The 13,356-nt window shown below is 38.1% G+C and overlaps 1 protein-coding gene across 2 annotated transcripts in view; it reads left to right on the top strand.

Annotated features, from left to right (window-relative positions):
• The window catches only part of PARP8 (poly(ADP-ribose) polymerase family member 8), a 112,974-nt gene that overhangs the window by 48,650 nt on the left and 50,968 nt on the right, over nt 1-13,356 (top strand). For both annotated transcript variants that reach the window (XM_030470037.1, XM_030470036.1), the window contains exons 3-6: nt 2,250-2,287; nt 7,337-7,426; nt 8,636-8,706; nt 11,127-11,204. In XM_030470037.1, coding sequence (XP_030325897.1) covers nt 2,250-2,287; nt 7,337-7,426; nt 8,636-8,706; nt 11,127-11,204 — 277 coding nt within the window. The remainder of the gene's footprint in view (nt 1-2,249; nt 2,288-7,336; nt 7,427-8,635; nt 8,707-11,126; nt 11,205-13,356) is intronic.

Here is a 13,356-nt window from a genome sequence, read left to right as displayed (position 1 = left end):
TAATACATGATGAAGAAGGAAGAGAAACACACTTCCATAGGGTTTCTGCACGTATACGCATAATTATGTGGTTAGAGGACCTGTGCAGACTACCTGGTCCACCTGCCACTCAAAGCAGATGTTTCAAGTCCAGTTACAAAGTTAGATTAGGTTGCTGAGGGCCTTACCCAGCTGAGTTTTGAATATCTTCACTGATGGAAATTCTGTAACTTCTTCAGCATCTGTTCCTGTTCCCAGCACAGAGAACTTTTTTTTCTACATATGTGAAATTTCCATGCTTTCTTGTGGTTTTTAAATTGGATCGAGATGTTCTCTAAGTTAGAATATGGAGTGAATTCTCGAAAGATTTTTTTTTTTGTGGAATAAAAGTCCACACTTGAGGGTAATCCTGTATAACAATAGTCAAGCAAACCCATACGCAGCACTTCTGGAGGCAGCAAACAGGTGTGCAAGCAGTCGCTGTAACAGAGTAAGACTAACGTACCTCTTTCAATAGTAGAAGGAAGAAGTCATGGTTACAAACACAACATCTAGAAGATGGGTTTTGGTAAGAACCAGTTAGTTACTTCTTAGGAGTTTTATTGGTAGGGTTGGGGTTGGTTTCTTTTTGCACCACAGGGCAAAATTCTCCACATATGACTGCACTGAGATAATAACTTCTCCTTATATTGGAATATTTCCCTATTTAAAATAGTGATATTTTATGCCATGACAGATTAAGTAGATTTAAACACCCAAGTCATTAGGGAAAATGCTGCGAGATGAGGGGATACAGATGCTGCCTATTCCACATATCTGAAAAATAATTAAAAGAGAAAAATCATGAAATATTGAATATACACAGTGGTGGGATTTAACTCTGGCTTGACTGAGGCTATCAAGAGTTGTGGATAAATCTGTTGTCAGTTGTAATAAACATGCTTTCTGCTTCAATCTATGAGAACATTTGCAGTTGTTGAAGAAACAGACATCTTTGCCTTTTAGTCAAACAATACATAAAATGAATAGATGATGTGCAAAAGAGAGTGACAGAGCTGTGCGGTAATTGACTTATGGAAGAAATTGTGAGGGACCTACTTTTTCATATTGATCACCTACTACTGTCACTGGATTGTGGAAGTGGAGCTTAATGGAAGTCCTTGAGAAAGAAAAAGAAAATCACACCTGGTTTTATTTTATAGTCTGCCTGGAAGCTTCATTCATGTAATTTAGAAAGATCCACTGAATCAATTTTCAGCGATATACAGTATATACCAAAATATATTGAGGGCTGTGCCGTCCTGCCTCTGTCTGCCTGCTTAACTCGCTACAGATGTGAACACATGCTATGTATTATTTAAATGTGTAAGTTGACACATACAATGTATAGGATTTAGAAGTGGAAAGAACATAAATTATACAATGGAAAGCTTTCAGAGTGTTGCACAGTTTTCAATGCAAAATGAAGATGCATAGTAACGTTAAAAAAACATCAAAAGGAGTTGGTGGGTAGTTAGGTAACACAACAAACTATTGTGCCTCTTTGTCCTACTCTCAGCAGTGAAGTTAGTGAAGGTCTCACTGGATGGTAGGTAAAGCACATGCAGGCTGAGCTGGAGGACCAGGGCAGTGTGTTTGTATGACTGTTCTCTGATGAAACAGATTCAGGTAATCCATGTAGTGAAGCTACCCTCTAGTGTGACCATGACTCTTTCAAATTTGATTTCAACTTAGCTTGACAAAGAGGTACAAATATCAAATAAAATGGCCACAATACATACATGGTTTTGTTGACAGGAGGGACCCCAAACCATCCAGAGCCTTTTCTAAGACTGAAATGAGGCTAATACACAGAAGTGCTCTAGCCAGCAAGAAAGGCTTCCTTCCAGAAACCAGATGAAGGAAAAACTGGGCTTTCCTGGTTCTGGTTTTAAAAGAGTAATGTTGGGGTGTTTTTTAACCATAAGTGCAGATGTTTTGAAATGTTACTCTAAAGTGAATATAGTGCAGTATTGATATTCTTTTTAAGAAGGTTGAAATCAGAATGTGCCAATTTAGTAAAGTGAGCTTTCAAAATAGGCATGACGCTGAGCCTATTTTTTTGCGGAGCACTTCAAAAGCTATCAAAATAGCTGTACCTTCTGTCCTGGAAACTGTCAGGAACCTATAAATAAACATAAAATAATACAGGAGTCGGAAAAAATGTTATGCCAGCAGTTAATGCTGTTGTTATTAATTTTGTTGTTTGTTGTTTTTTTTTCTTTTCACAGTGTATCCTATTCAGTGCATGTCTCTGAGGATTACCCAGGTACAGTGCAACATTCTTGTCCATGACACATGTACACATGTTACCTCAATTTGCTATATTCAGCTAAGATTATCTGAAAGGGTGTTGATGTCTTCCAGGTGCATCCTTGTGCTAATCATTTTTCATTAGTTGGGTTATTTTCACAGTCATTTTTCCTTTTCAGACATCATTTATCAGCTGGGTCAGGGTGAGAAAACGTGGTTACAAGTTTACAGAGGCTGGAGCTTGTGATGCTTTCCCTGTCTGGAGCCAACAGTGATAGGAGTGAGAAAGCACCCAACTCCTCTTTGGCATGGTAGATAAAGCTTGGTGTTTCAAGAGGCTGAGCAGTCTGGAGTGGGGCCAGCAAAGCACTTCTGAGTTAGACCTTAATGAGACTACTCACATTCTTCAAATTAAGCCTTTGGACTGTTTATTGATGCTTCTCAGAGTCAGTTGGAGCCAAGAGTTTGTGTATGGGTGTGTCTTTGGTAACATAAGCTTGCAAAGCTGTTCTCAGCTGCTCAGTCCTGCCTCCTTTTCATACTCTTGAGCTGAGCTGGCAGAAGCATTTGTGCAGCCAATCTAGACAAGGGGAATTACTCATATGAAAGACAACCAGGCAAGAGCAAAAGCTAGTTTTTCAGCTATCTTATTTACCTTATTTCCTTCACAAAAAGACTGTATACGTAGTTCAGTTGGCACAGAAGTTAGCAGAAGCAGGAGAGGAAAGTGGGGATGAGGGCACACAGGCACTGTGTAAGTAAAGGTACGTGGTAGTACTGTTGGATTGCAACACACTGTGTATTTTGCACCTGGGATTATTTAATAGTGTAAGTAGCATGAATGATAGGAAGCCCTCTGGCCTTTTTTTATCTTTATCTGTAACATCTCTGTAATATCTCTAAATGAAATATTTCTTGTTTCTTTTAGAATTTCTAAAGTGAGACTTCAGTCGTCTTCACTGATAAGCAGTAGATTATGTTCAAAACACCAAGAGTGCTTGGAGCAGATAGAGAAATCAGCGTTAGCAGTGATGCTAAGTACAATGGATTATATGAAAGAATACTAACATTTTTTATGAGAGATATTTTATTTACCGGTAAAAACTGGAAGGAAAACTGCTACTACTGCTAATCTATTCCATATGTAGTAAGGGGAGAAACTGAGATTCATAAAATACACAGTCATACCTGTGATAAATTTATTTACTGATAGCTCCATTGATCTGACAATGAACAGGGGGACAAATAGTTGAAATCTTCATCGTATTTATTAGCAGCTTGTGTTATTAAACATCACAAAACTTGATCTCTGTGAACCACGAACTAAATGGAAAGCTGGAGCACTGAATGAGCAGTTAGTCCCACAGCACATGAGATCTCATCTCCTGCCAAACTGTTCTGTCTGACAGATCTCAAAGTTCCCTTACAAATGTTAATTGCAGCATGAGTGGCTTTTGTGGCTCTAAACCCTAATGAATATTCTCTGCCATTACCCCTATGTTTAAAAGCCAGATAGAATTTGAACATTTTACACTGTAGCTAACCAGGGCGGGTGGGGGAGTGTAGTGTGTGTGTGGCGTTGAGGGGAGGCTAAACCAGCTGCATATGTTTATTAGTTAAAATCTAACCCTTCAAGGCTTTGGAAGACCTGATTCCATTCATATCTCAAGCTTTTGCAGGATGTGTGTTTGCTTTGTGATGAAATGGTGCTCGGTGTATTGGGAATGATAATGACTCTTTGCCAGTTTACAGCTTTGGTCATAAAATACTCGTTTGACTTGGTTAGCCAGATTCTTTGTCTCCTCACTTTGTCCTAAATCTCTAACTGAACATTACTGCTGACTGGCTCTCTTCTCTGGTATGTATTTTAAGGGATGTTTCAGGAACATGTCAGGGTGCAAGGCTGTCAAGCCTGGGAAGCTCTGGGCTGATGCCCTCCTTGACTGGAAGGTAGTTGATAGAGTTGATAGCTGGAAGCTAGTTGATAGAGTTCAGAGCAGCACATGCTCACCAAATTAAATTTCTCACAGGATAAATCTTTACAGATCATGGTTTAAGTCCATAGTTAGTGCATAGCTATACCAAAATTCTATCTTCTGGAGATTAAGAGTGTGTAATACACAGTGGATCAAATTTGGAAATCCAGGAGAAGGCTGTTGGGGTTGATCATCAGATAAATTGCTAATGCATGAGTGGCTGAAAATATATGAAAATAGAAAAGATTAAGTTACTGTACAAATGATGTTCATTCAGTCAAAAGTGATACCACCACAAATAAATTTTAGATACTGTAAAAAGAGTTTTGGGTAACGCATATAGCCTATCTGACTGCATTGCTGTTATGTATGCAGCATCACCATTTTGGCACTGATAACGGTGTGTAGTTATTACTGAATTGCTCATAAAGCATCAAAAGATTATAAACAGCTGAACATTAAATCATACCTATGGGAACCATAATATGACATGACAACTTTCCATAATGGAAGATGTTTAAAAGTTTCATAATTATGAGTGAAAGCTAAAAATATGCTCACAGAAGCACATTGAAGAATTTAGTAGGAGTAGTGTTGAGACAGTAACATCTCAAAGTTATATATACATTGCTGAAATTGTGAAAATATCACTGAAAATTTTAGAGGCAGGTAATAACAGTTCCAGCAAAATACCTCTGTAACCATCTTCTCATAACATTGACACAACTGGGGAAAATAATGCTCCTAAGGAGTAGTTACAGAATATAACATCAATGAGGAGACTAAAGTCCCATTAATATGAGTGGATGATGACTCCTGTGAGAACCATTAGAGCAGCAAGCATTTTGCTAATGAATATATGTTCAAAGTGATACATGTGGCTGCCATGAACTCGTAGAACTCCCATACTCTTATGCCAGTGATCTGTGGGTTACATACATGTTAATCCTTTTCTTAGGCTTCATTAGACTGCAGCAGAGATGGAGAGAACCAGTTTGGCAAGTTGTTTGCTTCATCCAGACACTAGGTCCAGACACTAGGTCCTCTGCTTAAGAGGAGAGGTGTTCTTGGGTGTAGTGTGTTAGAAACTGGATGTTGAAGAAAGCAAACAAAAACCAGTATCTTAATTGCAAGTTTCATTAGGCTGATGGAAGGAAAGAAAAAAAAACCCTAATCACTGCCAAATAGAAAAGGAAAGCAAAAACTTGGCAGTGAAAAACATATTATCCAGCTGCCAAGAGAGAATGACAATGAACATAAAAATATAATTAAAATCTATAAAACTTGTAATTGAGCAGCCCTTTTTTCCATATATGTATATCTTCGTAATTGTCTATTCTGTACAGCACGTATTGTTTTTTCCTACTTTTTCATGCAGCTGTAAGTTTTAGCATATGGATTTTCTTTCGCCAATCCGTATATATGGCGTTAAGTATGTTTAGAGTCAGATGGTGCCCTCTGTTATTCCTGCTTATTAGAGTCTATAGCAGTAAGTTACACTCCAAACCTAGGAAAGGAAGGGAGTTGTGTTGCATATGCTCAGAGCCATCCAGCACAGTGAGGCTGACACTGGCAGCAAGGTGGAGCATGCCAACAGAGGCAAGGCAGGGGTTTGTGAGGAGGGTGAGATGCAGCTATCCTGGAGGCATAGTTCACAGCCTGTCCTGCTGACAGGCAGAAGTGGGAGAAGGAGTGACTGCTGGCAGAGAGCTGAAGGGTCCCCATTTTGTTTGCATGATGCTGTGGCTTTAAAACACATCCCCATGCCAAGCGCGTAGCTGAGCAGACACAGACTGAGCTGATGGAGCAGGTTGCTGTGCCCACTGGAGAGCAGTGCTCAGGGGAAAGTGGTGTCAGCCTCCTGCAGCAATTGCCTGCATGCTATGTATGTACGTTGAGCTGAGTGCACATCACTCACGTTACCTCGTGGCACAGTGCAGGGGTGGAAGTAGGCGAAGGTGTTGGGATGGTGTCAGACTCAGTGGATGTGTGTGACTCCGGCGGGAAAAGCCCCAGGCGCCTGTCCATGTGTGGCAGTGCTACTGCTGGTCTACGAAGGCAGCATGGCAGTGCCAGGGCTTTGTCTTCATGCAGGATGCTGAGAACCTCTGTAATACAAAGGGTAATGCGTCTGAATTTATTGCTCAATTGATGTTTCAACATTTCACTGTAATCTAAGTGAATCACTGTGGTCTAAGGCTTTGAGATTGCAGCAGTATGCTTAAAATTACATGCGAGTTCACACACTTAGCTGATACAGGACAGAGTGTTTGGAATGATGACAGATCAAGCCCTTGTTTTATTTCTCTTATTGCCTCTTTATCTGTGATTATCTTAATTGTAAGTCTTTCTGCTCTAGAGTACAAGTTTCAATTCAGCCCAGATCAGTAGAAAACAAAATATTATTACTTTCATAGGCAGGTCAGCAGTTCATGCAAAATTAGCTTCTGCAGATAATACATAAAAAGCTTTCTGCTTCTTGTTTATTGTTACTAAATGTTTGGTTAGAAAGCAAAACAAGAAACCAAACCAAAGAAACCCCAACACACAGAACCCTCAGCCTAATCCTACATTTTGTAAGAAAATTTGGGATAGACTTTCCATATTCATATCCATACTTAATATTTTTGTGAAGTGGAAGGAATTATTTTTTCTCCCTTAGTCAGGCACAAGAAAGGTTATCCACTGATTAGAAAATACTTCAAACAACCTTTATGTGACTAGGCAAAATGAGGCACAGGTATTTTGCATAATGGGCTGTTAACACCCAGCTCTGAATGCAGCCTTCACTCTGCACAGCACATCTAGCTTGTGTTCTAGTGTCAGACATAGCAAAAAGCGTAAAACATCAAATTCCAGGGGTTTGACTGTGTAAATTTTGAGTCTGAATCTTTCATCCTTTATCCCTTTGGTTTTGGTTTTTTTTTTCATTAGCAACCTCAATAGGAAAATGAGGAAGATGATAGTGCTTGGCTTCCCCAGCCATCTGGGGAGTGGTTACTTATGGTACAAGGGTGGGACAGGCAACATGGGAAGAGGTTGGCAGAACACAACTGGACTTCACCATGCACGGTGTTTTTCTTTCACAGATAACACTTATGTTTCCAGTTCTGATAACGATGAAGATGTATTAGTTACAACAGAGCCAATTCCAGTAATTTTCCACCAAATTGCTACAGGTAATCTTATGTCCCCAGTGTTTTATCTAGTTCATACTTTGTAAGGAAAGATAAGATGTTGCCTGCACTTAAAGGGAGATATGTTAATGTGTGCAGTTATACAGTTTGTGATTTTCTCAAATTCTTGCTGCAGTAAACTGTCCTATATTTCAGAATAGAAGAAATTAAAACATTTCTTTTGGGGATCACCACGATTGTGTAGGCAGGATGTGTTTTATTCTTTTAATGTCTTGCAGTCTATGCTAAAGCAATTCTCCTTGGATATAGTTAGAGGTGCTTAATACTTCCCAATTACAAGTTTTCATGCTCGCTTGCTTAAAACTTCACTAAATCTTCACGGCTGGAGATGAAACAGTCTATAACTGTCATTGTCTCTCATGAATTATTTCAGGAAATTTCAAGCAAAATGGTCCAGCTGTTTCACTAAATTAGACTATAAAAAAAAAATTATTTTTTCCAGTGATTTTGGGAACCTCTCATTTGAAATTATCTCCATACTTTTAAAAAGTGTTTGATACATGAAGGGGTGTGCTTCTGAGACATATAGCAGATTTGTACAATATATAATCAAGATTTGTGCATACTCCGTAGAGACTTTTTAGATTTTAGCAGACAAATTCTCTGATGATTTCAGGCTGAGGAGAAACTGCAGAGAGCAGTCTTAATTCTGGCAGTTCTTCAGATAGGAACACTTGACTTTGCAGTCTTTTTATTATTATTACAATGCTTTAGGGCTTTTTTGCGTAACACAAAATTACTTTGAATTCCACTGGAAAACCAGTATGATCTTCAGTCTCTGATCTCATTTATACTGATGTAAATCAAGAATAATTTTACTAAAGTCGGTGCAGTGGCACCCAAACAAAAACTGGCCGTTATAGTCAGAAGTTTAAGATAAACTTTAATCTCAAATATTTCTGTAACTTAAAAAGAAATAAAGCCTGTAATTTAAAATAGAATAAAATCCTATGTCTTGTGTAGAAGATGATATCATTTAATTTTGCTGGGGGAGGGTGATTTTTCATTCTTTAATAAAGTAGACAAAATTAATGAATGACACTAAATTGTAAATCACAGACTGTGAAAAACAAATCTCCTACGCGGACCAGCTGAGTTTCATTTCACAGTAAAAAATATGAGTATTCTGAGATATAGGGGCTTCTATTTCACATTTTTCACAAATTTCCCTATTTTCCCTTTTTTTAAAAGAATTAAGAAAAACAAGTGATGTCAACTATTGCTTATCCATAAAATCAAAATTACAGAGGGAGAATGGAGAGGTATGTATTTCTCATATCACATTTTAACAGAAGGTTTTTTTTAAGAAACCACAGAAAATAATAAAGTGTGAATGTTTACTATATCATATCAAATGTGTGCCTGTGCAAGCTCTGCATATTTACACATGTTAGAAGATCAGAATAGTTCCCTGAGTTTCATACCTAGATTAACCAGTGAATCACTCAGTTGGGATAGGGATGCTTCCATCCTAGGAAATACGGTTTTCACATTTATTTCATTTTTTGTTCAACATTGGCATAGACCCCATCTGCTGCAAAAATACAGCTTTTCTGGAGAAGTAGATCACGATGCCATTACCTTTTAACCTACTCTTACACATAGCACCACATCCCATTTATTAGCTCACTGCTTCTTCAACTGGCCTACAGCAGCCCCACTCAAAGCTCTAGACCTCTGCTTGACTCTATTCACCATAAGTAGCGTCTGGAGTATTCAGGCCTTCCAGTCACGGTTATATTTTTGTTGTACGTCTGATATGCGTCACTCACCAGTCTCACAGAGACATTAGCTCAAGTACAAAGTGGCACTTCTGTGAACTCTGCAGGGCTTGACAGTGTTACAGGCTCAAAGAAAGTACCACATAGGCTCCTATCCCAAACAGGAATTGACCATTGTATCAAGAATAAAGACTTCCTTTGGTAAGGTTGGTTGCTGAGTTTCTTGATGAATGCTTTTATGCATCTGTGATTGATCCTGGAAAGGGGAGATAAGCAAGCCCAGATACACTGAAGTGTATGGTTGGGTTTTTTAGTAGATGAGACTTGATTCATTGTAAAATGCTGCACTGAAAGTACTTTGCTTCTCCTGCCTTGTCATTGCATTCAGTGCTTGGTAAACTAGAAAAATTCAAATACAGGAAGAATTTACCTATTTGATTAAAAGCCTGAGATACATTTAGCTTCCATGTGACAGAGTTTGAGCTTTTATTTTGTTTTTAGTTGAATGTTGAACAAGGCACTTAAATATGAAATTACTGGGGAAAAAAAAGACTTTAAAGAAGTCTTTAACACTGACCATTTCTGTTGGCTACATGGTTAGAGGTTTGGTTTGGATGGGATGGGTTTTTCACTGTTCTAATGTGAGAGTTGCATTTCTCTTGGATTTGTGTCGAATTTTTGTTCAGTTGAGTTCTGTTTTAACACAGACTTCGCCTTGAGCTAAGGTTATTATAAACAAAGAAGACTGAAGTCACTTAGTTTCTTTTCAATGAGGTAGAAGTGGAATTTTTTTTTTATGCCTTGTCACAGAAAATTGATGTGAAATTGGCTGAAATAGAATTTTTGTTCTATAAATATGTACAGTGAATAGAGCTTGAATTTAGAAGCAAAGGTAGGATTAGAAGGTCTAGCCATAGCAATTGCTGATAGGGGATGTTTGACATTTATGACTGTATGGGATTTAGGGGTAACTTTAATTCTTTGGTTCATGCACCTGATTTCCATTCCATTATGGCAGTTCTGTGCAGGACGTAAGTACAAAATAAACAGTGAGTATATCATGGTCAGGTTGAAGTGAAGAATTATGACTTTAACAGGTGTTCTTTAGGGGATCCTTATCAGCGTAGGGCCTAGAAATAATACATGGACTGTGTGAAATAAGAACTAACATCTTCAAGCAATTATATGATTATACGTAAAGGTTCCATTGGTGGGAAGCAGTATATAACACTTCAGCTCATGCTGAGGTGCAGACTGTACAAGGATCAGTTCTATTGACTTGAGTGCAATTACTCACAGAGCAGCCTACTTAGAGCAGGTTTTACGTGGGTAAGCATATTACTTTCTAATCCTTCATTTTCAAGGTCTGAGATCAGAAGTAGTCAGAAAATAAAGTATGAACTTCTCTGGCAACAGGCTGGAACTTCTGTTAAAAATAATAATTAAGCAGCAATCTGTCAGTTTTTCACAGAAAGGATTTTAAGAGATCCCATGCTTGGACTTGATTTGCTTAAACTGTTCAAATTGATTTACCAGAATAAAGTAAATTAAAATTTTATTAGGTCACTGAAACACCAAATTAAGTCCAGAACCTGTCTTGGTGGGTAAATTATGCTTTGCTTAGCAAAGAACAGAGTGAAGTATGCCCGCATAGTCTGCTGAATTCCCCAGTTTCTTACAATACCACATTGTGTCCGTAGCCAGACAAAATTAATATATGTCCAACTTATTTTCAGGGTATTTTCAGGTACCCAGTTAGTAGGTGCTTATTTTGCCTGATACTTCACTGTTCTTAAAACAGACCTTCAGTACTTACCTGGAAAAATGGTACTAGAAGATCTCTTAATAAATGGTACTATGAGCTTATTGGTAAAAATATAATTCCTTTAGTTATAATTAGAACTATAAATGCAAGATAAGCATATCTCTTGTATCATTGCTAACTGTCATTTTCCATTAAGGAGTCACGGCACAACAGCACAGTTGAAGAAGACTCTGAAGGAGATAATGATTCTGAGGAATTTTATTACGGTGGACAGGTAATGGTGGAAATTTTTGTACAAGTTTCAATAGATCAGTTTTTGAAAGCTTCTGTTGTTCATTCTGTTGTAAATTTATGATAACAATAAATTTCTTACGTTTATTCAACATCAACTAGAATACCATGTGTATGTATTCACAGTATCTTATAGCAGAAATATTGAATATTTTATACTGTATAATTATATAAAATTTAAAATTTGTTTACATTTGCAAAGCTCTAAGGATAGAAAACACGGGTAATCTTCAGAACATTTGAAAATAGAAGCCAGTTGCTTACTTCCAGGAAATGGATACTCACTCTTCAAAGCTTATCCTGTTATTGATACGGATGGGAAGTCAGGCCGGATCCAAGTCTTTTTCCTTCTGGAGGAATGCCATTTTGTAAAGTCAAAACCACTGCAATTTAGTGATGAAAATGGTTATTACAAAACAATTTTGATCTAGGCAATAGTCCATTCTTTTTCTGAGATGCACAGTTAAATTCACCTTGAAAAATACTGCATATTTTCAGATGAATGTACTGCTCTGTGTCTTCCCTTCTTATTCTCTCAGCAGAATTAGTTATTATTACATTCTCTTATGTATTGGGAAATAAGATCTCTTAATCTCTTTTCCTTTTGCAGTGTCAGTAGAGCGCTTCACGCTGCTAGTCTCTTTATTCAGATTTTTCTTATATTTTTAGTCTAACTATTGCCCCAAGGGATTCATTCTTCACTTGTGTTATTAGAACTGTTTATTTCAATGAACATTTTAATGAATTACGGTTGCTGTTTGTGGAAGTTGTCAGTGCCTCAGCCTCGCAGCTGAAGCCATCCGTGCCCTGGGTGCAGAGCCAAGGCAGCAGGAGCACGCCAGCAGTGCCAGCCGGTTTGGTCGGTGCAGAAAGCGTGGGATGCTGATGAGCAGGACATCACCGAGCCCAGCCTCTTGCAGAGCCAACAGCGTGGTGGGGTTTGAACACAAAATATGTGTTGAGATGCTTTATTCTAACAAAAAAACCCAAACTTGCACACCCCTAAAAGGCTGTTAAAAGTGAAACTGGAACTGAAAGACTGTATTTTCAGTGTCAGAAATAACTGATATGGGGTATTGACTCACGGTCATTTTAGAAATGACTGCAGGAATTGCTTCTCTTTAGCTGCTGACTCCTGCAGCCCCACAGAGCACAGGGGAGGACTGTGTGCACATGCTTCAGTGCAGACAGCAATGTCTTACTTTAATCTTACCTGAGAGGAAAAAAAATCTTCTGATTTTGCCCTGTAGTGATGAGTTGTGTGTACTGGCTCCATTTTTCAACTCTGGCAGAAAGGGCAGTAACCTCAAGGTGAAGGAAAAGGCAGCAAACAGTGCTTATTTCTTAAACCAGTGCTAATACATTTGGTAAAGTATGCCTTCCAGAGCCCAAATGAATGAATAAATATTAACTCTGACTATGAGATATGAACACAGAGAGGAGTACTTAATTTTGCAGGGTGTAAAAGAGCTGTGTAATAGGCAGTACTGGCTAGAATTTGGTTGCCTTATATTTGAGGTATAAACTACATTATATTGCACTGCCATTTTCTTAAGGTAGTACATTTAACTGAAGGAATTATATCTGGCAAAAACTCCCCAATTAGGTCAGCAGTAAAAATAAAATATCAGATGTCTGCGAATGTCTTGAGTATAGAATATTAAAAAAGCAAAACAAGGAGAACAAACAAAAAGACAGCATCGGAAGTATATTTAACAAGAGAGGAAAGGGGAAATTTTGAACTTAAAATTTCATGGTCAAAAAGACAGAATTGTAAAGAAGACCTGTAGAATTAAAGAAAATATTGAGGACTCAGAAAATAAATAGGAAATCTGGTAATGAGTGTAGTCCTTTGAGAGATAAAGATAACAGTCCTTTTTCAGATAAAGTGATTGTAAGTGTTATTAAGTGAGCACCAGGTGTATTGGAATGACAAAATAGGTGACTGTATATGTGGGGAACAAGCTAGGCAAGCTACTTCATTTGAGACAAGTGTCTGCTGTGCCCATGGAGATAGGGAACAAAAATACTGCCTTAAGCAACTAGAGGAAAAAGGTGCCAGTGTAACTATGTGCAATACAGTTGGGAAATGTGGAGATCAGGGATAAATCTTATAATTTCTAAGTGGTTACAGC

The sequence above is a fragment of the Strigops habroptila genome, chromosome Z (assembly GCF_004027225.2).
Source record: "Strigops habroptila isolate Jane chromosome Z, bStrHab1.2.pri, whole genome shotgun sequence".
Classification (NCBI taxonomy): Eukaryota; Metazoa; Chordata; class Aves; order Psittaciformes; family Psittacidae; genus Strigops; species Strigops habroptila.
The sequence above is the reverse complement of the archived record's forward strand: the minus strand, read 5'-3'. Positions and strand labels throughout refer to the sequence as shown.